This window comes from Heterodontus francisci, chromosome 43 (assembly GCF_036365525.1).
Source record: "Heterodontus francisci isolate sHetFra1 chromosome 43, sHetFra1.hap1, whole genome shotgun sequence".
Lineage (NCBI taxonomy): Eukaryota > Metazoa > Chordata > Chondrichthyes > Heterodontiformes > Heterodontidae > Heterodontus > Heterodontus francisci.
Genome location: NC_090413.1, coordinates 28,119,202 through 28,144,224, shown reverse-complemented (window position 1 = coordinate 28,144,224; position 25,023 = coordinate 28,119,202). Strand labels below are relative to the sequence as shown.

The 25,023-nt window shown below is 43.3% G+C and overlaps 1 protein-coding gene across 2 annotated transcripts in view; it reads left to right on the top strand.

The window, feature by feature from the left end:
- khsrp (KH-type splicing regulatory protein) overlaps positions 1 to 25,023 on the top strand; it is a 65,966-nt gene that overhangs the window by 10,828 nt on the left and 30,115 nt on the right. Inside the window, exons 2-10 of one of the 2 annotated variants that reach the window (XM_068021274.1) lie at positions 6,965 to 7,061; positions 11,503 to 11,541; positions 13,095 to 13,131; positions 13,839 to 13,888; positions 15,466 to 15,537; positions 16,506 to 16,520; positions 17,406 to 17,463; positions 19,770 to 19,941; positions 24,335 to 24,433. In XM_068021274.1, the coding sequence (XP_067877375.1) occupies positions 6,965 to 7,061; positions 11,503 to 11,541; positions 13,095 to 13,131; positions 13,839 to 13,888; positions 15,466 to 15,537; positions 16,506 to 16,520; positions 17,406 to 17,463; positions 19,770 to 19,941; positions 24,335 to 24,433 (639 nt within the window). The remainder of the gene's footprint in view (positions 1 to 6,964; positions 7,062 to 11,502; positions 11,542 to 13,094; positions 13,132 to 13,838; positions 13,889 to 15,465; positions 15,538 to 16,505; positions 16,521 to 17,405; positions 17,464 to 19,769; positions 19,942 to 24,334; positions 24,434 to 25,023) is intronic. The other variant, XM_068021275.1, reaches the window with a different exon arrangement.

Genomic DNA, 25,023 nt, shown 5'->3' with positions numbered 1-25,023 from the left:
GGGAGAACTTGCAAACTGCACACAGGCAGTACCCAGAACCGAACCCGGGTCGCTGGAGCTGTGAGGCTGCGGTGCTAACCACTGCACCACTGTGCTGCGCGCAGTGATATGTCGCAACTCCATGCTTCAGCCCGATCGCAGAGCACCTCCTTTCCCTTGCACGTATCTGCTGTTCTGTGGCTTCCTCAGTGGAATTATCACCTCTTGCTAAATCAGGAAACCTTGGACCTTGATTGAGACCATTCGTGCCAGAGTTGCCTTCGGTCAGTCTGGGCTGGAGAAGAGTAATTGCTGAAGGTAATGGATTTGTCTCTGTGTCTCACTGCTTACAGTTAACAAAGCTGTAGAACAACAACTTGCGTTTACACAGTGTGTATAAAGTTGTAAAAAGTTGCATGGCACTGCACAGGAGCATTTCAAAAGGAGAATTTGGAAATACCTATTGGGTGTAATTCTACATGTGGTAGGAGCTTGGTGGGACACAAGTCTGGAGTGTGATGGAATATGCTCCACTTTCCTGGATGAGTGTGGCTGCTTCACTCAGGAAGATCGGCACCACCCAGGACAAAGCAGGCCGCTTGATTGGCAACACATGCACCACCTTAAATTTTGACTCCCTGCACCACTGGCATGCAGTGGCAGCACTGTGTACCATGAACAAGACGCACTGTAGAAATTTTCCAAGGCTTTTTCAACAGAACCTTCCAAATCCATGACCCTTACCACCTGGAAGGACAAGGGCAGCAGGTGTGTGGGAACGCCGCCATCTGCAAGTTCCCCTCCAAGTCACACACAATCCTGACTTGGAAATATATCACCAATCTTTCAGTGTCACTGTCAAAATTTTGGAACCATCTCCGTAATGGCATTGTGGATGTATTTGCACCATGCGGACTGCAGTGGTTCAAGAAGGCGGCTCATCACCGTTTTCTGGAGGGTAATTAGGAATGGGCAATAAATGCTGACCTTGCTCACATTCTATGAACACCTTTATAAAAAGCAGAGCCTGAGATGGAGAGTTGGTTTCTCTAAGTTTTATGTCCCTGGCCTGTTCTGTATCGTTCTCTGTGCCCTCACCCCCCCCCCCCGCCCCTCAAACCATCCTCTTGTTGCACTATTGGTAGCAATGCCTTCAGTTGCTTCAGTCCCATACTCTGGAATTCCCTCCTTATACCCCTCACCCTTAAGATGTTCCCCTTTTAAATCCTCCTTAACCCAGTTCTTTTCCAAACCTTTAGTCACTTGTGATCATTTCTTTTTGGGTTTGCTCTTGGCCATGGGATGTGTTCTATGTTAAGGGTGTTGGATCCATCCACTTTGTTTTTGTCTTGTTTGTTCTGGTGTCTAGTTCTAGAGCAACTTTAGCAATAGTTTGTTACTTGTCTGCTTCCTTTCCTGGGAGTGAATCCACTTTGCTCTCACCATGTGCGGTATTATGGGCATAAACATGCATCGCACCAGACCATCAGAACTATGTTTGAGGTGTGGTCTTAGTTACCTCATGTGGGATTGAAGAATTTTAACACTAGCGAGCAATTCCAAGTCACATCAGTGCCTTTTGCTCAATGGTGAAGTCACATGGAAGCAAACTTGATGTCGATTCACAAATACAGAGGAGGCAGCAGAGTGATACTGTGCTACTCCTGATGCAGTTAACTGGCTTAACCACCTGAATGTAAAATTTATAGTGGCTGTACATCAGCCATAAGAAAGAGACTGTCTTAGCTGTCAGTGGGTACGAGCAAGTTGCTTAAGGACTGCTGGCACCTGTGGAATTGTACAGAGACGAAACATGGCACCTGCAGGAAAGGAGGGGCGAAGATTAGGAAGAAAAACAAGTAATAAGCCATTGATGGAATTTTGGGATAGTTTACAGGATCTTGGCTGGAGTGAAATAAGGGGAGGATAATGGTATCTTATTTTGACTCTCCCAAGTTAGTCTAGTGCCAATACATTGCTCCTTGAATTCTCTGCAATGATGTTTGTTTCATCATGTGCCTTTCTTGGATTTGTTCATCTTTTGGTGCAGAGAGTATAGTGCTGCTCTGCTTTTCCTTTGATCTCTTGTTCTGATACCAAAAAAAGGAATTCTTGGAGAAAAAAATATCTATGGCAGGAGAGAATGTTGAAAACAAACTATTGTGGATTCCTCCGCATCCTCCAAAAATATAAATGTGAAAGTTGATAACGTCACTTGCACTGCAGGTGATGTTCCTAATTTTACTACCCTTGACCCTGTGGCAATATACCTTTGCTTATGGCCTGAGATTTTCAGTCTTTGCAGTATCCTATCAATAAATATGGGAGGGGGATACTGTAAACAATGCTTTGGCTGGTGGTGAATTTTCTTGATTTGAATGCCCCAACACCCAAGTTAATATTCAGGACTCACTGACTTTGACTGGAGTTTCTTGTGGGGTCACTTGCTGATGCATTTTTACCAACCAAGAGTGCAGACCTGAAACAGCAACTTTTACTTGGAGAAGGATAATGTTTAAAATTAATTTGTGTTCTTGAGCAACAGGAAAGCATTGACCTGCAGATCGATGCTTCAATCCTGCATCAGAAAAGACTAAAAAGTTACTATTGTGCTATCAATTATGGAGGTGTACGTCACTCAGAAAGCAGTCGCGCATATATTGGAGCAACAAGGAGAAACGGAACACCATGAATTTCTACAGTGGCTTTAAAGTAGAAACTGTACAATGATGCTTTATGGGGGAGGGGGAGCATTGATCAGCTTAGAGGAATGCACACTGAGCTATGGTGCTAATTGGAAGAGATGACTGAAAGCTGGGTTGGAAAGTTACATTTTGAGAAGTTTTTTAAAAGTGGTGAGATTGAGGGAGGGGTTTGAAGGTTTGGGCCAGGCGCCTCTAGCACTGCCAGTAAGGGTGATACAAAGGGAAGGATGCACAATAACTCGAGTTGGAGGACTGAAGGTTGAGTGGGCTGTAAGGCTGTCGCGTTGAGTGATGTGAAGAGTAAAAGTACAAGTATATTCATCAAGCTGTTTTTCCACGAGTATGATTGCAAAAATATAGACTGGGGTCGTAATAGTTTAAAGGGCATAGTGGAGGAAGAGTTTCTTAAGTGTGTCCAGGAGAATTTTTCTACAGTATACTTCCAGTTCAGCAAGGAAGGTGGTTTTACTGGATCTGGTTCTGGAGAATGAGGTGGGTTAACTGGATCAAGTGTCAGTCGGGGAACATTTAGGGGACAGTGATCATAGCGTCATAAGGTTGAGGTTAGCGATGGAAAAGGACAAAGAGCAATTGCGAATAAAAGTTCATGGGCGGAGGGCCCATTTCAATGGGGTCAGAATTATTCTGGACTGGGTAAATTGGATTCCAAGATTGGCAGGCAAAACTGTAGTGGATAATGGGCTGCCTTTTAAAAAAACGAGTAAGGTCGAGTTCAGTCACGGTACGTTCCCCGGGAGGGTGGGAGGAGGCAGGACAAACAAAGCCAGAATTCCCTGGATGACACAAGAGAAGGGAGTAAGATTAAACCTGAAAGGGGTGCACCTGACATGCCTAGTTGATAATACAAATGAGAAGAAGGCTTAACATAGAAAGCTAAGGAGGGAAGTGAAAAAAGAAATGAGAAGCAAAGAGAATGAGAAGAAACTGGCAGCTAAAATAAAATGGAAGCCAAAAGTCTTCTGTCGGCAGATAAGTAAAAGGAGGAGTGGAGGTGATTGTGGATCATATCGGGGATTTACACATAGGCAGAGGGCATGGCTAAGGTAATAAATGAGTACTTGACACCTGTCTTTCCCAAGGGTAAAAAAGCTGCCAAATTCGCAGAGAAAGAGGTAATTAAGATACTGGATGGACTAACAATCGATAGAGTAGGTGTTAGAAAAGCTGGCTGTACTTCAAGTTGGTAAGTCAGCAGGACCGGATCAGATGCATCTGAGGTTACTGAGGGAAATGTGAAGGCACTGGCTAAAGTTTCCAATCCTTAGATGCAGGGGTGGTGTCAGAGGACTGGAGAATTGCAAAGGATACACCATGCAACTGCATGCCACTCAGTTTAACCTCCGTGGTGGGAAAGCTTTTTGAAATTAGAATCTGGGACAAAATTAAGTCAGTTAGTGGATTAATCAAGGAAAGGCTGCATGGATTTGTTATGAGCAAATCGTGTTTAACGATTTGAGTTTTTTGATGAGCTAACGGGGTTGGCGTGGTGTACATGGACTTCCAAAAAGCATTTGATAAAGAGCCACATGATGGGCTTGTCAGCGAAGTTGAAGCCCATGGAACAAAATGGACAGTGGCAGCAAAAATACTAAGTTGGCTGAGTGACTGGGAACAGTCGTGGTGAACGGATGTTATTTGGACTTGGAAGGTACGTAATTAAGACTTAAGTCTACAGACATATAAATAGTTAAATGAGCAGTGAAATGATTAGGGACCATAAAGGGGATTTACACATGGAGGCAGAGAGCATAGCTGAGGTACTAAATGAATACTTGTCATCTGTCTTTACCAAGGAAGAAGATGCAACCCAGGCAATGGTGAAAGGGGAAATAATTCAGACACTAGAAGGGTTTAAAATTGATAAGGATGTATTAGATAGGCTGTCTGTACTTCTATGCCATAAATGACACTCTAAAGCACCAGGACAGGATGAGATGCATCCAAGGATACTGAGGGAAGTGAATGGCCTCCTGCGCTGTAACCATTCTATGAACAAATATTCAAAAGTTCATAATGTAACGTGTAAACTGGATGATGGATATTGAATTTGGTTAGGAGGCTGTTCATTTGTGTTCAGTTAATTTTGAAAGAATTGAAATTATTAAAAATTGATAAGAAAATAGTGAATAGATGTAAGCAAATGAAGAGAACATCTTTTAACTAGCATGACATTGGAACATGTTTCCTCAGTCTAGCTCTGGTTTCACCATTCCCCATATGGCAACTTTGGATCTTAGCTGTGGAGCAGGTGGGTGGTAAAGCAGAATAGACATGATCCATTCTGCTGTAGGTCAGTTAGCCCATGTGAAGATCACCTGCTTCATTAGCTGGTAAACTGATCCAATGAAGGTTAAGGAAGGAAACGTGATTTTTTTTTTCGCAGTAAGTGTGCAGATCAACTATTTTTCCTGAAATTCTGACCAAGTTTCTAACCACACTGGTACTGGAGTGGTAATTTGGAAACCTTTTTAATCTCTGTTTAAGTTGCTTTGCAGGAAAGTAGGCAATTTAAAATGAATCCAACTGTTAGCAGTGCTGACTTATTACTTCCATCTGGTTGTATTGCTCGTGTGGATGCTTGCTGAGGTGCTGTGCCATGTGAGTTATTGATCATCATAGCACAAGTGTTGTGCAATTTGTGGGTTATTGATCGGATGTGTTAGCACAGGTGCTGTGCCGTGCGAGTTATTGATCAGCGTCGTAGTACAGGTGTTGAGCACAGGCGCTGTGCCGTGTGTGGGTTATTGAACAGGTGTTGTGCCATGTGTGGCTTGTGGATCAGCATCGTAGTACCGGCGCTGTGCCATGTGCGTTATTGCACAGGTGTCGTAACACGGGTGCTGTGCCTTGTGGGGGTTATTGATCAGCGTCATAGCATAGGCACTGTGCTGTGTGTGCGTTACTGATTAACATTGCAGCACAGGAGCTGTGCCATGTGTGTGTTATTGATCAGTGTCATATGGCAGGCGCTGCTCGCCCTCCAGTGCAAGCAACCATTTTGCATGCCTTCAGAGTGAGTGTGTCAGACTGTGTCCCAAGAAGTGTCTTGATTATACTTGATCCTATTCTCACCAGCTAATTCATGTCATGTGTATTTCCAGTTGTAAGTAGAGATCAGGGATGGGAAACCTCAGCTTTCTGATTCTGTTCCCAACTTTCCTGTCTAACCTCAGAACACCAAAAGCTATTGCTGTGGTTAAGATCAGCAAACTAATTTTTGAGCAAGAAGGTTGTTCAGTTTGGCTCAGCTTATCACTGGGTAGACCTAGTGAGCCAGTGCATTTTACATGACTGGATACCCTTTCTCAAATGTTTGGTTGACCATATTTTTCTCCAAGGTATCCTGACACATTATACATATCGTTCCTTTGTAAATGCAATTGTTGAGTCTGTTGGGGGAGGGAGGTAGGATGGGTGGGGGTCTCCACGCATTCTCTGCTGCTCTTCCAAAGGCAGCAAGTGTTGCTCGGCTGCAGTTTTTTAGCAGAACTTTTCCAGTGCCTGCAGCAGGTTTGAACCATGATTACAAACCTATTTTAGTTACGTTTTCTTTCGTAGCCTTCTGCCTCTAATGTTAGATTGCTGCTAGCATCAGCTAAGACCACTGAGCCTGAGCCTTCCTGGTTTGTGTTCAGTACCTGTCATTCCACTTGGCCACTGAACCATTAGTGAAGGCTCACTCTGTCTCCAAGATTAGAAGGAGGAAATGTTTTGGGATTTCTTTTTCAAAGGTAGTGAACAATCAACACTGTTCAACTTTGGTCTTGAATCAAATGTTAACAATCATGGATAATTATTTGCGTTACATCGAGATGAAAATAAGTTGCCTTGACGAATACCTCGTGTTGCAAGGTATCTGTTCTGATACAGTACAGGCTGATGCTATTTAAGTTGCTACATTATTCCCGGTTGCTAAGTAAATGGTATGCTGAAGGGAATAATTATTTGAGACCCAATTGGGTGGTGGTGTCTCATGAAGATGCACTCAGTTAAATTTGAATGTAAATATTCTACATTGATATAGGTACTTAAACCATAATTTCTGGCTTGTGGATTTCTTGGGGTATGCTGCTGACTTCATCCTCCTGGTTAATGGATAATATTGCTGCTTTCTGTGGGAGGAGCAGGTTTTGGCCACGTGGTTTCGGGCACCACCATCTGACTAGAAAAGTCCATGCAATACTTCAGAGGCTTTGGATCTTAAGAGTAAATGATACTCGTGCGTGTGTAACCGACAGTGAATTTTAATAAATCTACAGATAGCTGCTAAAATTGGAGGTGACACTGCCACAACAGTCAACCACAGCACTACAGAATTTGGATTCGTTGGTCAAAAGAGACAACTGGAAGATGGAGGTAAGACAATGAAAGGATAACTGGTTCTTTTAACTTGTACTATAATTTATAATTAAGCACTTTGCCTTGACATCTGACAGCACCAGTCTTTAGTATTATAATTCTCTACCCTTCAACCTTACAGCTAATGCTATATTTTTTTTGTATGATGTAAAGCCTGGCTGCTAAACTGTCCCTGGTTCAGTCAGCCTGTGGTGGTTCTGGATGCCACAGATATTAAATAATTTGGATGAAAGGTTCACTGGTGATGGATCACAGGAGCACAGATTCACATTGGTGTCAAATAATCAGAGTCTTGGTGTGAATTGCAGATGTTGTGACAGATGGAGAAGGTCTTGAAGTGGAGCCCAAAAGAAATGAGCCTCTCTGGTTTTTTGCTGTACACGTCAAGAGTTTTGCTCACTTGTTATTGACCTAAAGAGGATTTGAAGGTGACCATCCTGTTGAGTCCAAGTTTGTTAATGAGATAGACAGCCATCCATCCCACTCAGACTTTGAAGAAGCCCTGTTTTAAATGAGGGATTGCCTAAACTGATTGAGGCAATTTTTTTTCACTTTAATGAAGTGTTCAAAGGCCAGGGCATGGGTTAAAATTAGCAAGTTAAGAACAAGAAGGGACTTGTTTTGCAACTAACAGTTATCAAATAAATCTCAGGGGAAGGCTATTGAAGCAGGTGGTATAAATGTGTTCAAAGTATAATTGGATTGCATCAAGGGAGGAGGGATATGGTGAGAAGCTGGGTAGGTGGATGGTGTCAGAAAAGTGACATGTTTGCACTGATCTTTTCCTGTTGCTGAAAACTCTTGTTCAAGGTTTAACCTGTTAAACTTTGACTTCATTGCAAATGCTCAGAAGACTTGGTGAGATTTTTGGAAAATGTGGATGTGTGGCACAAGATGATAAGCAGGCGATAAGGGTGGTGGGGGTCTGGAACTCACTGCCTGAAAAGGTAGTTGAGGCAGAGACCCTCAACTCATTCAAAAGGAGTCTGGATGTGCACTTCAAGTGCTGTAATCTGCAGGGCTACGGACCAAATGCTGGAAGGTGGGATTAGAATAGGATCGTTTTTTAGCCAACACAGACACGATGAGCCAAGTGCCTTAAACTTTCTGTGCCTTAAACTTTCTGTGCCTTAAACTTTCTGTGCCTTAAACTTTCTGTGCCTTAAACTTTCTGTGCCTTAAACTTTCTGTGCCTTAAACTTTCTGTGCCTTAAACTTTCTGTGCCTTAAACTTTCTGTGCCTTAAACTTTCTGTGCCTTAAACTTTCTGTGCCTTAAACTTTCTGTGCCTTAAACTTTCTGTGCCTTAAACTTTCTGTGCCTTAAACTTTCTGTGCCTTAAACTTTCTGTGCCTTAAACTTTCTGTGCCTTAAACTTTCTGTGCCTTAAACTTTCTGTGCCTTAAACTTTCTGTGCCTTAAACTTTCTGTGCCTTAAACTTTCTGTGCCTTAAACTTTCTGTGATTCCAAGCACTGGAAGAATATCTTCCTCCCCCACCCTGTCTGCCATTTGCTTCATTCTGAGCAGACCAGACTCTCAAATGCTTTGAAAAACGTCTTGTCTTAAATTATGTGCTGTGAGAGAGGGCTGCAGCTTCAGAAATCACTGATCTCTGCTCTGAATACTTTGTTCAACAGCTCAAATGTAAACGTGGAAGACACTGGACATCTACTTTGTGTCTTATGTCTTGCAAACATGGTCCTCAAATGGAGACTCTCGGCCATTCATGCCAATTTGTAATGGAATAAACCCATCTTTCTATGCTCGTGCAGTGCCTCTACCCCAAAATCAGTGTTTACAAGATATGAGTGAAGAATTGCTTTACAGGCTGTGTATTGTGCTGTGCGACATTAGGGAGCTGCATCAACAGCAGTGAGGACAACTCTGGTTGACTAGGGTGTTCTTGGCCATTTGGCAGTCTTGGCTTTGGTCTTTAAATCAAGCTAGATTCCGTTGTGGTAGGATCTAGACTGAAGAGCAACATTAAGGATGGTGGGGAGAGAGGGGCATGGAATGTAATGGTGAATATTTTCCCATGTACTGATTCTCCCTGGAGCTTGAAAGCATGGTTTAATCCAACTTTGTGGAATAGTTGTAACTAAACTGTGTCGTTTCCTTTTATGTGATTCATGTCCCTGTAAAAGTCTGGACAGGGGTGTATTGTAAACCTTAAAATAGTGCAGTGGAAATGTAAGATGTATGGTTACTGTTAACTATTAAAATCTATTGTACAAATTTGAGAAATTGACAAAGACTGGGATAAAGCAAAAGCTACCTATGTTGAATTCTGCTTATATTTGCAGTGTTCTAGGTTTTTCCTGTGCTTATTTCAATGTTTTGATGCATTGCATAAAAGCGCTCAGTTCAAGTTTCTTGTTTTATTTTTACTCTGATGTAGTGACCATTGAAGAACTCGCCCCATAGTTCTCTGACATATGATACTTATGCCAAAGCCATTATAAGTTTTGGAATTAAGATATCAAATTGAATCCAATCTAGCAGCCTTGAGCACCGATACAACTTTCTCTCCTATCTTTTCTCTGGTTGTCAAGTGTTTTTGGATGTTATGCGGATGTGACGCTGCAAAAGATAAAATGCAAGGTTTTCTCCCCTTTATTTTCCTTTCCCTATCTCACCAGGTCCAATTATCTTAACTAGATTTGATTGCTTCACTGAAGCAGGATTTCATTACCGTTTTTATTATAGAAAGCTAGTTTATGCTGAAAAACATAAGTCAGCTTCAGCTCTACTTAGATTTCCCTCACTTGTATTTGCTGAAGGCTATAAGAGCTGTTTATAAGTAGATTTCGCACTTAAGTGCGTGTTTTAGTACAATAACCACTTAAATGCCAAACCTCTATCTATCTTTATCTTAAAATTTGTAGGGCACTAAGTTCTTGCCAACAAACTTTACTTCCGGTTGTCCTAATATTTGGTCAGGCTTTTGTCAAAATTTGTCACTAAATTGCTATGGCTGCACTCCTAATCCAATGTCTTCAGTCAACTATTGGTGTAGTTGCAGGCTCTGCCCACTAGCTGACACCATCGGGCAGGTTTCTGATGTGTTTCACCATCACTCTCGCTACTAAATTAGCTGGACCACACCACACATGGACCATTCACTAGTGTTTAAAATCTTGCACACCACTTTATTTGCTGTAGCTGTTAACTTTGCCTCTGGTTTTAAGCATTTATGTCAACATGTCACAATGGGAGAACCCTATCTAAAGATAAGAACGTTTCATCAGTTTAATAGATCCCGATAAATCAACTGCCCCTAGTGTAGGTAGGTGGTAGGGAATATGGGATTACTGTAGGCTTAGTATAAATGGGTGATAGTTGGTCGGCACGGACTAGGGGGGCCGAAGGGCCTGTTTCAGTGCTGTATCTCTAAATAAATAAATAAACTTAATTCTTTGTAAAAGTTATCCCTCAAGTCTCTTGCTCAGTGACCCGGGTGTCAGGCTAGTGCCCAGTTCCCTTTACTGGACCAACAGTACTCAGCATCAACCAAAATGTTCACGTGTGCATAATTTCAGAGGATATAATCAAAGAATCTCCTTGCCTTGTGGCGAAAACCTAGCAGCCCGATTTGGAGTGTTTGGAAACTCCAGTGTCTCTTGCCCAAGTATTGCCAAAATCCCAGCCCATGCAATGCAGCTTCCCCGCACCCCCCACCTGCCACCTGAGGTAGAACTGCTAAATATTGGTTAGCCAACTCCAGCTGATCTTGCTATGTATTTTTAGTTTTAATACCAGTAACGGGTAAAAATTAAATGCAAAGGTAAAGACTTTTATAATTAGCCACTCATACATGGTTTTCACAGAATCCTGTAATTCGATCTCCAAAGCACCAGTAAAATCACAGATGAAGGAATCTGACTTCACCAAATCACCAGCCCTGATTATATCCAAATAGTATAAAGAGACCTATTTTCATAAAATAGCAAATCTTCTGAGCAGCATGAACAATGCCCTGGGAGATCAGTGGTTCAAGAAGGCAGCTCACCACTAGCTTCTGAAGGACAGTTAGGAATGGGCAACAAATGTTGGCCATTCCAACGTTGCCCACATGCCTTGGAAGGAAAAAAACAATTAGAAAGCAGTACTGTTCACATTGAGCGTGTGTTTTTGTCCACCTAGGTTTAACTTGGCAGTTTGCAAGCAAAATTGGGAATCGAGGGACCCAGATATTGGCCTTGTTTCCTGGCAGCAGAGTGCCAAATGTGTGTCAACGTTTATGGTACTGCTGGAATATTAAATTGGTGCTCCTGCCAATGATCCGTGCAAAAAACAGGAGTGCTGGGGGCGTGTGAAGAAATGTGTGAACGTTTTCAGTGATGGGACAGAATATGACAGGAGTGCTTTCTGTGAGCAGCTGCTTCAATGCTTTACTTTTTGCATGGTGTAAAAAAAAAAAATTCCTTCTTTTACAGATCAGCCTGATAGCAAAAAAATAGCAGCTCAAAGCGATCGTAAGTAGAGTCTACTTATATGCATTTATGAAAAAAAAGTTGGCCAATGTTGTCACTAGGATTTCAGTCAAATGTGTTAATAGGCATATGAAATCTCCTGGTAGCTGTACCGCAGACAACTGTTTCACACTTGGATTTCAATAAAACTTGTAACGGTGGGTGTGTCTGAATTGTACAATACAGAATTGCAGATTTTGTTCAAAGTTGGGTTGTCGGCAGAGAACATTTTAAGCTTGAATGCTCTGTCAAATTTCTAATTATTGCAGGTCATTGAGTAGTGGTTGGGTCAGCTTGAGGTGATGAATGAAGACAATCTCACAGACAGTAGTGGACAGTTAGTATATTGGCTGGTACATTTCACTGTAGAGTCATAGAGAGATACAGAACTGAAACAGGCCCTTCGGCCCACCGAGAAGAACATAAACCGAGTGACAACACTGCAGTGGTGAACTAAGTTCTTCGTAATAATGAGTGAATTGCTGAAATGTTAGAAACTGGCTGCTGTCGAATAAGATATTGCTCTTCAGGTTAGCCTGAGGATGTGATTTTCATGAATTACTTTTATCGCGTTTGGATAAATAAATCCAGTAAAATCAGCCATTAGAAGTTACCTTGCCTTCTGGGCTTAATTTTTAAACATTTATCCAAAAGCAGTGAGGTATAATATGAATACAGTTGAATAACTGCTTCAACTGAGGTGCAGGAAAACAGAAGAATGTTTGGGTATGGAGAATAACATAATTGGGCAGCAGATGAGACAGAGAACATAGGTGGGATCAGGTTTCTGCTGGTGAGTCATCATAGTACCACTGAGCAGAAAGGAGTCCTATAACATGGTAGTTCCAAGATAAAGATTCCTGATATATAGGAGCCTTAAAAGTCACTTTCCAACAAGGGACAGCTGAAGCCAGTAGATGCTAGTCAGAGCACTGAAAGATTACAAGTAATTTTTCAAGTTAAACTTACCCACTTGTTGCACTCAGCACTGAATCCAGCCATTTGAGACTGAATTTGACATCTCAATGAGTTGCAGAAAGAGTGAAGTTCACTTTCTGGGTCCTGATTTCAGCATGAAGGAAACTAGAGAATTACTTTTTTTTAATTGCATGTGGAGGCCAAGAAAATGTAGTGAGAGTAGAGCAACTGCTTTTCACAGTTAAACTGCTCACCAAGTTGAGTGGCAGCCTATCCCTGTGTTTTCACATGAACTGCTGTAAAATTGACTATAGGTGCAGTTTATTGAAGTAATATTTGAGGGCTTTTTTAAAAAACAGATTGAATAGCTACACTTTTTCACCCATTTAATTGACGTCGCCTTGATGTCGAATGTCTAGCATGATCCAACTTTAAGCCATTAGTAATGGAAGTGATCCACAGTTTTCATTTCAGTGAAAAAAGTGATTCAGAACTGAGCATGGTGTGCAGTTGTGTTGAAGGGCTTTGAATAAATTTGACACTGACATATTTCTAACACAACTATTGCAACTTTTTCACTGCGTTTCATTTGGAAGATTATATTTTTCCTTTAACATGGTCCCTATTTTCTTTCCTAGCAATTGGAGCTCAGCTTGCAGCAATACATCAACAAAGGTAAGGAGAGCTTAATGTTGAAAGTAAATGTGCAGGTGCCCCCTCACAGCTCAGAGATGATTAAGTCCAGCTCCAAGCCACACTGATCAACAAGAACTAACATTGAATTCCCAGTCTCTGCTGTCAGCCGATCTCAGCTGGTGTAACATTGAGGCACCACGATTAGCTATAGAGTCCCTGGGTTAGGCTGGGGGCAACTAGTCTAGAGTTCTGCTTCTGATCGCAATATAAACCTTTACTAGAAGCTTGAATATGGTGTCTCGAGTATGAAAGCCTTGTCTGCTCTCGATCAAGCCTCACACATGAGTAGTGGAACATCTCAATGAGGTATGCAAGGGTACCAGACACCTTTGGAGCTGGGCTTCGAGTCAACCCCTTCAGGAGGGGTGGTAATTGAGGAAAAATAGCAGTTTAAAAAATAAATTGTTCAACAGTTTAGAAGCGAAGGTGTGTACATTGTGGTTATCACATCTCAAGTCAGTGGACATGCAGTACTGCAAGTAATGTCTGCAGCACATGTTCGATAAAGCTTTATTTAAAAGACTTGGACACCATGAAGTAGTGGCATGTGGGTTCATATCTGAAAACCTGCGTGCTGATAAACCCGTTTTTCTAAATGGAAAATCGGGGACATCGATCCTTGGGATTCTCTTGTGTACTTGGTATCTGTCAATTTGTTTGGTTTTGGCATCTATCTTCTTTTCCAGGGCAACCCTTACAGAGGATTACAGAGTGCCAGATGGGATGGTTGGTCTTGGTAAGTTTATGATGGAATAATAAACAAGCGGAGTTTTAAATTATTTCCAGTTTAATCATCCTATCTCTGAAGGCATCAACTCCAGTCCCTTGCCCAAGTAACCTTTTCTCATGATACCAGACAGCTTCTGTGCTGGCCCAATTCCCATGCATATGTACAATTCAGTAGGGGCCCACTAAGCCATCAGGAATTGGGCACTTGGATGAATTTTCTCTCAGCCTGGGGGTGCTGATGTGAACTGTAATACCCGAACTAACGTACTGTCCAGCTGAAGATCAGCCACCTCAGTACACCCTGGGAATTGAACGGATCGAGCATGTTTGTTCAATTATGTGCTGGCTTTACCTGCAGAGCTATTGAGAGGATAGAGTTGGAAGAGAGGTTGAGGTCACTGACTCTAATTTGTCTTTTTCATGCATCTTACAGCCATTTTCATGTTTAAATTCCCACAGAAGGGGCTATCTTGCTTTTGAACATATGATTGTCCAACTGGTTTTGTATCTTTATTCCGCTCGTCGAAGCAGTATAAATTCTGCAGCATCCTGCTATGTGGGGCATCCAATGTTTAAAGAAATAGAAATACATTTAAACTTGTTCAACTTTTAGAATATGTGTAATATGCTTTTTGAGTCTTCCCCTCCAGCATTCTAATTTCAGGACTTGTTCTGCAGAAAACACTTCATAGCTGTTAGAAATTGTCCCTGTGTTTCTGTAGATTTTGTTGGAATTCTGCATATCCAACCATATTGGGGCAACTGATAGACAGGTAGGTGAGTGAGAACTAATTCCCAGTACAATAGCCGCAGTGATCACCTGGTTAAATATTTTGTTGAATCAACAGGAGGTTGTAAATATTTAAACCCATAACTTGGATTTGTTGTTGAAGTATGAAATGCTATTTTGTACATAGTGTTTCAAAGTGAGAAGGTTCTAGTTGATCGGTGGTGTAGAGTGAGCTAACGATCTCTGATAATGCTAAAGTTATTCTCAGTGTTCATAAATTTGCAATGGGGTATTAGTTAAAGTTCCTACTTCGGATTGCTGTCTTAACTCTTGCAGAAGTACTTTGAGCATGAAGTTGGTATCTCACTACATAGTTGCATAATCCTACAAATCTCTCAACACTCACCTTCCAGTCTCACTAATGCCAAATGGTCACTTGAGCAAGATACTGAAGGCCTCCCGCCCCACCATCTGCGGAATCATACAAGGGCATGCAGTACCTTCAGGAGATATGAGAGAAGATTGTAACGGAAAATTTGAGATTTTCATGGGTGTGTGAAGTGCTGCTGTGTGTTGTGCGAGGATGGGTGTGATTTACTTTGGAGGCTCTGGTTATGAGAGAATTTATATTGGTGTTAGCCTGTTAGTTGTAACACGCATGCTCACCTCATTGTTTTTCGAGTGTTAGACTATAATCTGATCTTGAAGACTGCCACTATAATACATTGATCTGTATTATTGACAGCAGTGGAAGGTACTCCATGTACTTGTGTACTGTATTTGGATGCCCAAGATGTGTAGCTACCTGCTGATGTTTAATCCTGCCCAATTTGTGAAATATGGGTTTGTTTTAGTTATAGGCAGAGGTGGGGAACAGATAAATCGAATACAGCAGGAGTCTGGGTGCAAAGTACAGATTGCTCCAGGTATTGTAAGCTTATATCTTGTCTCTTTACATGAAATCAAACTTTGAAGTTCCACATTGCAGTGCTTTTATGACATTTAAGTGTATTGCAACCACTGCCATATATGTGCATTGTTGAAGGTTAAAGTAAATATATTTTCAAGGGTGAGTAATGTGAATTCACAGGCTGCTGTGCTATTTCTGGGCTCCACATTCTTGTCAGTTGAATTGTTAAAACAAAAAAAAAGACAAGTTACACTGCTTGCATAAATCTTGACTTTGGGGTTTTCTTGAATGCTTAGTAGATGCAGCTCTGCCCCAGATAGTGCAGCTTTCAGGTTTGGTTTGCGCTCTGCTGAGTAAGCTAATTTCAGCTTGGGCAGCAGTTCGTGCGCCACGGTCAAACTTAGCACCTCATTAAGTCAAGGATAAAGGTCAGCCAGGGTCCAGTTCCTGACAGCTGTCCCGTTTTCTTCAGTTGGGAACAGATTTCGAGCAAGGATGTAATTTGGCCCAGTGGTTATGCTTTCAGTGGTCAAATAACCTACCAGTGCTTGTTTTGTGAAGAATGATCACTTAGCTGAGATACCAGCAAGCTGTTGGCACCCACGGACATGTAGCTGAAGAAACATTGCTGATAATCAAAAAAAAATTCTTCAAAATAAATCTGAGTAAAGGAAATATGTCAAAGTTGTAATTGGTAATGGATCCCCAATACTGTAATTTGATCATAAACTGCCAATTAAAGCAGTGCCCGATGACAAAACTGAAACATAGCCCTGCTCTCCTCTTCAAATATTGTTCTCCCTCGCCCAGCTCCTGTCCTTGAACAGAAGTAACATTCTTCAAGGCATGTGAGGTGGGGGAAGAAGAGAAGCTCATGGATCCCATTCTGGCCGTTGCTGCCATTGCTCCAAAAAAAAGCATCTGGTCCCAACAGCTTGTGTTTCTGGAAATCAAAATAAATTGTGATTTTTCTTCCTTCCCCAGGGCCAAATTGTGATGGTGAGTACAACTACATTTTGTACTCAATTTGTGGCATAATATGCAAAGTTTTCCATTGTATCTTTAACTTTGTTGAATCACCAATTTGGCAAGAAAAATAAGCGTGTTTGCAAATTTTATTTAAGGCAATTTGAATCCCTGTATGATCACAGCAAAAATTTGATCAATAATTCCCCCCCCCCCAAAAAAAATTACTGCTGGTTGAAAGTGTGCAACAGTTGTTACGTCTTTTACAAGCAGAGTACAGTTCAGCTGAGAGCTCTCCAAAAATAGCTTGACTGCATCTGAAGTCCTAATTTTAGTTTAGTTTAGAGATACAGCACTGAAACAGGCCCTTCGGCCCACCGAGTCTGTGCCGACCATCAACCACCCATTAATGCTGAGTTATGTTTCTCATGCTCCTGGAAAAGCAGTGGATTTTGATGGCCTTCAAAAGTAGCATGCTCCACTTGTAAACATCTTCTGTTTTGACATAGGACTACATTATTCCTGATGCTACTGTCGAGAAACATTAATCTAGTAAAAAATTGTGGCATTTTAAAAAATAAAAACAAAGTGCTGGAAATACTCAGACTAGCTGCATCTGGAGAGACAAACAGTTAGTGTTTTGGCTCTGACCTTTCATCAGAAAATAAGAATTATGACTTTTTTGTCTGGCGACAGTGTCCTTATTCTAGTTTCTAATCTATCTTCTTGTGATGGAGGTTTGTACTGTTGCACATGCAGCAAACTAGCAGAATTTATTCTAGTGAACTACTTCAGTGGAAAAGTCTTAAAAGACTATTCATATTTTCCTCCTTGAGGTCATGAAGCATGTTATTATTGTTAGTATGTGTTGGGAACTTGTGCTTTAAATACACTTAACTAGAAATCGTTTTCTCCCAGAAAGTGGAGGTTTGCCAGAACGATGCGTCTCGTTGACTGGGAATTCAGAGTCAATTCAGTAAGTGCAAATGTCCCACAATGTTAATCTGCCCTGTAGTTGTGTCGTAAGCCAGTGCTTAGTAATGAGGCAATGCCTCTGTGCATGCCCCACCCTTGGGTATTGACTAGAGTAATGAATTGGGTTTAGAGCTTAATCAAGGCAGCACAATTGGGCAGTAGTGTGCCCGAGCACAGTTGATGAATTGCATTCCTTTCCCGAGGCCATCTCATCTTAATCAAGTTGTAGCAAGAGCTGCTGACAGTTACAGCTTTCCTTCTTGCACCTGTGTTCAGTGAAATACTTGGGCTAAAATAGCAAGGGGAGAGGGTTGGTGGGGTCAAGATTATAACCACCCCCGCCTCCCCACCCCAAAACTTCAGAACTGCAGTTACACTGCTAGCCCCATGAAGAAATCTTGGCTATATTTGTTGTGTTCTGTTGCATGTTGGATTCACCAGCTATTTGGTGATTTGGTTTAATCTCTAAATGTGGAACAGAATTGAGCAAGATTGGAAATCTTCAGGAAAGCTTTGCTGTACTTGTTACTTGTGGTCCCAGAGGACTGGAGAATAGCCAATGTTGTTCCTTTGTTTAAGAAGTGGGGTAAGGATAATCCAGGAAATTATAGGCCGGTGAGCCTTACGTCAGTGGTAGGGAAACTATTAAAGAGGATTCTTCGGGACAGGATTTACGTCCTTTTGGAAACAAACAAACTTATTAGCGAGAGACAGCATGGTTTTGTGAAGGGGAGGTTGTGTCTTACTAATTTGATTGAGTTTTTTGAGGAAGTGATGAAGATGATTGATGAATGAAGGGCGGTGGATGTTGTCTATATGGACTTCAGTAAAGCCTTTGACAAGGTCCCGCATGGCAGACTGGTGCAAAAGGTGAAGTCACACGGGATCAGAGGTGAGCTGGCAAGATGGATACAGAACTGGCTCAGTCACAGTAGACAGAGCGTAGCAGTGGATGGGTGTTTTTCTGAATGGAGGGATGTGACTAGTGGTGTTCCGCAGGGATCAGTGCTGGGACCTTTGCTGTTTGTAGTATATATAAATGATTTGGAGGAAAATGTAGCTGGTCTGATTAGTAAGTTTGCAGACGACACAAAGGTTGGTGGAGATGAGGATTGTCAGAGGATACAGCAGGATATAGATCGTTGGAGACTTGGGCGGAGAAATGGCAGATGGAGTTTAATCCGGACAAATGTGAGGTAATGCATTTTGGAAGATCTAATACAGGTGGGAGGTATACAGTAAATGGCAGAACCCTTAGGAGTATTAACAGGCAGAGCAATCTGGGCGTACAGGTCCACAGGTCACAAAGTGGCAACGCAGGTGGATAAGGTAGTCAAGAAGGCATACGGCATGCTTGCCTTCATCAGTCGGGGCATAGAGTATAAAAATTGGCAAGTCATGTTGCAGCTGTACAGAACCTTAGTTAGGCCAATTCTGGTCGCCACACTACCAGGTGGAGGCTTTGGAGAGGGTACAGAGGAGGTTTACCAGGATGTTGTCTGGTCTGGAGGGCATTAGCTATGAGGAGAGGTTGGAAAAACTAGGATTGTTTTCACTGGAACGACGGAGGTGGAGGGGCGACATGATAGAGGTTTACAAAGTTATGAGCGGCATGGGCAGAGTGGATAGTCAGAAGCTTTTTCCCAGGGTGGAGGAGTCAGTTATTAGGGGACATAGGTTTAAGGTGCGAGGGGCAAAGTTTAGAGGGGATGTGCGAGGCAAGTTCTTTACACAGAGGGTGGTGAGTGCCTGGAACTTGCTGCCAGGGGAGGTGGTGGAAGCAGATACGATAGCGACATTTAAGAGACATCTTGACAAGTATATGAATAGGAAGGGAATAGAGGGATATGGACCCCGGAAGTGAAGAAGGTGTTAGTTTCGGCAGGCATCAAGATCGGCACAGGCTTGGAGGGCTGAATGGCTTGTTCTTGTGCTGTACTGTTCTTTGTTCTTGTCTCTGCAAAGCCTGTGCTCCAGGACTGCTGAAATATCATACCCCTGTTTGGATGGTTGCATGGGAAAAACCCTGGCTCACGCTTAATTTCAGTACAGTTCAATGATATAGCTCTGATCATCCAGATCAGTGAACTTTATTGGAGTTCACAACAGTTGGGACTGGAGCAAAAATCAAAGCCTTATGCCACATATTGTCAGATGGGACCTGGAAAAATATCTCCACTTTAAACATCTTCGGAGATTTCTCAGGGGTTGACTGCTAGAGTGAGAAAATGTTTGCCAGTCATGAAAATAGTCACAATTAAATGTTTATTGTGGTGCAAATTGCATTCATGTGCATTGTATTTTCAGGACAGCGAAAATGCTACTGGATGAGATAGTGTCTCGGGGTCGAGGTGGACCTCAGGGTCAGCCCCACGATACCACAAATGGACAAAATGGATCCATTCAGGAGATTGTGATTCCAGCAGGGAAGGCTGGTCTAATTATTGGCAAAGGAGGAGAGACCATCAAACAACTTCAGGTACGAAGGGGAAGAGGAAAAAGGCATCTAATGGGTCAAAATCCAAATTTGATCTGTTCCACTGTGGCTAGTCTCAAGAATGACTTTATTCAGTATATTAAATCCAAGCTCGGGGGAGGCGGTGGCACAGTGGTATTATCACTGGACTAGTAACCCAGAGACCCAGGGTATTACTCTGGGAACATGGGTTCGAATCCCACCACAGCAGAAGGTGGAATTTGAATTTAATTAATAAAAATCTGGAATTAAAAGCTAGTCTAATGATGCTGTCCTTGCCTGGTCTGGCCGACATGTGACTCCAGACCCATAGCAATGTGGTTGACTCTTACATGCCTTCTGAAATGGCCTAGCAAGCCACTCAGTTGTACCTAACCGCTACGAAGTCAATAAAAAGGAACGAAACCGGACGGACCACCCGGCATCGACCCAGGCACCGGAAACGACAACGGCAAACCCAGCCCTGTCGACCCTGCAAAGCCATCCTTACTAACATCTGAGGGCTTGTGCCAAAGTTGGGAGAGCTGTCCCACAGACTAGTCAAGTAACAACCTGAAATCGTCATACTCAAGGAATCACACCTTACAGACAATGTCCCAGACACTGCCATCGCCATATGTCATGTCCCACCGGCAGGACAGACACACCAGAGGTAGCGGGACAGTGGTATACAGTAGGGAGAGAATTGCCCTGGGAGTCCTCAACATTGACTTCGGACCCCATGAAGTCTCATGGCATCAGGACAAACATGGGCAAGGTAACCTACTGATTACCACCTACTGCCCTCCCTCAGCTGGTGACTCAGTGCTCCATCATGTTGAACACCACTTGGAGGAAGCACTGAGGGTGGCAAGGGCACAAAATGTACTCTGGGTGGGGGGCTTCAATATCCACCACCGAGAGTGGCTCGGTAGCACCACTACTGACCGAGCTGGCAGAGTCCTAAAGGACATAGCTGCTAGACTGGGTCTGTGGCATTTGGTGGGGGAACCAACACGAGGGAAAAACATACTTGTCCTTGTCCTCACCAGTCTGCCTGCTGCAGATGCTTCTGTCCATGACTGTATTGGTAGGAGTGACCACCACACAGTCCTTGTGGAGACGAAGTCCCGCCTATCACATTGAGGATACTGTCCGTCGTGTTGTGTGGCGCTATCACCGTGCTAAATGGGATAGATTTCGAACAGGTCTAGCAATGCAAAACTGGGCATCCATGAGGCACTGTGGGCCATCAGCAGCAGCAGAATTGTACTCAGCCACAATCTGTAAACTCACAGCCTGGCATATCCCCCAATCTACCATTACCATCAAGCCAGGAGACCAACCCTGATTCAATGAAGAGTGCAGCAGGGCATGCCAGGAGCAGCACCAGGCATACCTCAAAATGAGGTGTCAACCTGGTGAAGCTACAACACAGGACTATCTGCGTGCCAAACTGCATAAGCATCATGCGATAGACAGAGCTAAGCGATCCTATAACCAACGGATCAGATCAAAGCTCTGCAGTTCTGCCACATCCAGCTGTGAATGGTGGTGGACAATTAAACAACTAACTGGAGGAGGTGGCTCCACAAATATCCCCATCCTCAATGATGGGGGAGCCCAGCACATAAGATAAGGCTGAAGCATTTGCAGCAATCTTCAGCCAGAAGTGCCGAGTTGATGATCCATCTCGGCCTCCTCCTGAAGTCCCCAGCATCACAGATGCCAGACTTCAGCCAATTCGATTCACTCCGCGTGATATCAAGAAACGACTGAAGGCACTGGATACTGCAAAAGCTATGGGCCCTGACAATATTCTGGCAATAGCAATGAAGACCTGTGCTCCAGAACTTGCCGCGCCCCTAGCCAAGCTGTTCCAGTACAGCTACAACACTGGCATCGACCCTGCAATGTGGAAAATTGCCCAGGTATGTCCTGTACACCAAAAGCAGGACTAGTCCAACCCGGCCAATTACCGCCCCTTCAGCCTACTCTCATTCATCAGTAAAGTGATGGAAGATGTCATCAAGATGGGCGGCACAGTGGCGCAGTGGTTAGCACCGCAGCCTCACAGCTCCAGGGACCCGGGTTCGATTCTGGGTACTGCCTGTGCGGAGTTTGCAAGTTCTCCCTGTGTCTGCGTGGGTTTCCTCCGGGTGCTCCGGTTTCCTCCCACATGCCAAAGACTTGCAGGTTGATAGGTTAATTGGCCATTATAAATTGCCCCTAGTATAGGTAGGTGGTAGGGAAATATATAGGGACAGGTGGGGATGTGATAGGAATATGGGATTAGTGTGGGATTGGTGTAAATGGGTGGCTGATGGTCGGCACAGACTCGGTGGGCCGAAGGGCCTGTTTCAGTGCTGTATCTCTTAAAAAAAAAATCAACAGTGCCATCAAGCGGCACTTGCTTAGCAATAACTTGCTCACTGACGCTCAGTTTGGGTTCCGCCAGGGCCACTCCACTCCTGACCTCATTACAGCCTTGGTTCAAACATGGACAAAAGAGCTGAACTCGAGGTGAGAGTGACTGCCCTTGACATCAAGGCAGCCCTAATATAACTGTGTTCAAAGGGAATCGGGGAAAACCCTCCGCTGGCTGGTCATACCTAGCGCAAAGGAAGATGGTTGCGGTTGTTGGAGGTCAATCATCTGAGCTCCAGGACATCACTGCAGGAGTTCCTCGGTAGTGTCCTGAGCTCAACCATCTTCAGCTGCTTCATCAATGACCTTCCTTCAATCATAAGGTCAGAAGTGGGGATGTTCGCTGTTGATTGTGCCATGTTCAGCACCATTCGTGACTCCTCAGATACTGAAGCAGTCCGTGTAGAAATGCAGCAAGACCTGGACGATATCCAGGCTTGGGCTGATAAGTGGCAAGTAACATTCGCGCCACACAAGTGCCGGGCAATGACCATCTCCAACAAGAGAGAATCTAACCATCTCCCCTTGACATTCAACAGCATTACCATTGCTGAATCTCCCACTATCAACATCCTCGGGGCTACCATTGACCAGAAACTGAACTGGAGTAGCCATATAAATATTTTGGCTACAAGAGCAGGTCAGAGGCTAGGAATCCTGAGGCGAGTAACTCACCACCTGACTTCCCAAAGCCTGTCCTCCATCTACAAGGCACAAGTCAGTAGTGTGATGGAATACTCTCCAGTTGCCTGGATGGGTGCAGCTCCAACAACAGTCAAGAAGCTCGACACCATCCAGGGCAAAGCAGCCCACTTGATTGGCACCCCATCTACAAACATTCACTCCCTCCACCATAGATGCACAGTGGCAGCAGTGTGTACCATCTAAAAGATGCACTGCAGCAATGCACCAAGGCTCCTCAGACAGCATCTTCCAAACCCGCGACCTCTACCACCTGGAAGGACAAGGGCAGCAAATACATGGGAACACCACCACTTGCAAGTTCCCCTCCAAGTCACACCATCCTGACCAGGAATTATATCACCGTTCCTTCACTGTCGCTGGGTCAAAATCCTGGAACTCCCTTCCTAACAGCACTGTGGGTATACCTACCCCAAATGGACTGCAGAGGTTCAAGAAGGCAGCTCACCACCACCTTCTCAAGGGCAATTACGGATGGGCAATAAATGCTGGCCTGGCCAGCGATGCCCACATCCCATGAATGAATTTTTGAAAAATGCTCAGACAGTTGTTTGGGGTCCTAACTATGTAGTAATGGTATCTGTTCAGACAGGAACCTGGTTTTGAGCACTTTGTTTAATTAAATTGTTTGCTTCCACGTCTAGTTCCATTCAGTTGGGTTCCAAAGCCTAAGAATCAGATTTCAGTGAAGTGATTTGTTTGAGTGCATTGTCACTGTTCAGAAATCAGGAGCTTAGCTGCCCTGTGAACTTAGTGACATTTATTTACACAGAAAATGAATTATGTTGAACAAAGTCATATTATGCAAGAAGCTACAGGGATGGTGAATGGATGGAATGGGCTGCCAAGGAAGGCAATGAGAGCTGCCCAGCTTGAGAGAGAGTTGCATTAAGTACCTGATGAAATGTTTGAAGGAGCTTTAAATTCAGGATGATTACTGGTAATTGTTTTGGAACCACATGTACCTTCGTAAAAACTGCTTTGACCACATTGTATGAAATTTCTGGTTTGCAGGCATTGTGATGTATGGTAGGACATGAGGTTGTGCTGCACTTAACTGTAAATTGAGACGGCACTGAAATACCGCAAGAAATATAATACGGTCGGTGTAGATGTGTTTGATTAGTCCATATTGTGCTGGTTGTAGTGCAAATACAGAAATTTGTAATTAACTTAGCAGACTGCTGGTTTTTAGATAGGAGTCCGTGTTACAAGTTTTGTGGACAAAGATCCTACTGATATTAGTCTCTTCATACACTCATTCTAAAGGTTTTTTTTCTGTAAACAGGAGCGTGCTGGGGTGAAGATGATTTTAATCCAAGATGGTTCACAAAATGCTAATGTAGATAAACCACTCCGAATTATCGGTGACCCTTTTAAAGTACAGGTATGAGCTTACTTCTATCTCTGAATTCAGACCGCGCCATTCATGTGCAGATTATCATTACCTCAACCTCCAACACTCAGGCCATTCTCTTACAGCACGTCTAGTGCAACCAGGAGACCTGTTAACAGCCATTTCTCTACTGTTAATTGCTCACTGAATAACTTGCTCTCCTAATTTTCCCTGAGGTATTAGTTTTTGGAATCAAAGATCATCCCATACAAAGTCTTGGCTCTTTCCCATCTTGATATGACCTTGTTATGACCCCATCTTGATTTGCTTAAGTTCAGAAAGGACAGATGCTTGTATCCAAGTTTCAACTTGTTTACCACATCTGGCTGGACCACATCAAGTTAACTCAGGTCTCCCCTTGCTCTGCCAATTCCACTCACTACTCCAATATCATCTTGGCCAGCAAATTATCCCAGACTGCTTTTCTCCAGTACCAACTATCTCCTTCGACACCTCTTCCCCTCACCCTTCCACCCTTACTGACAAGTGTGAGGAGCTTGGGTCTGTAAGATTGAAACCAGTTGCTGTTAACTGTCTTTAGGAAACCAAAGCAAACCTCCCAAGCCTGAGTACTGCAGCCT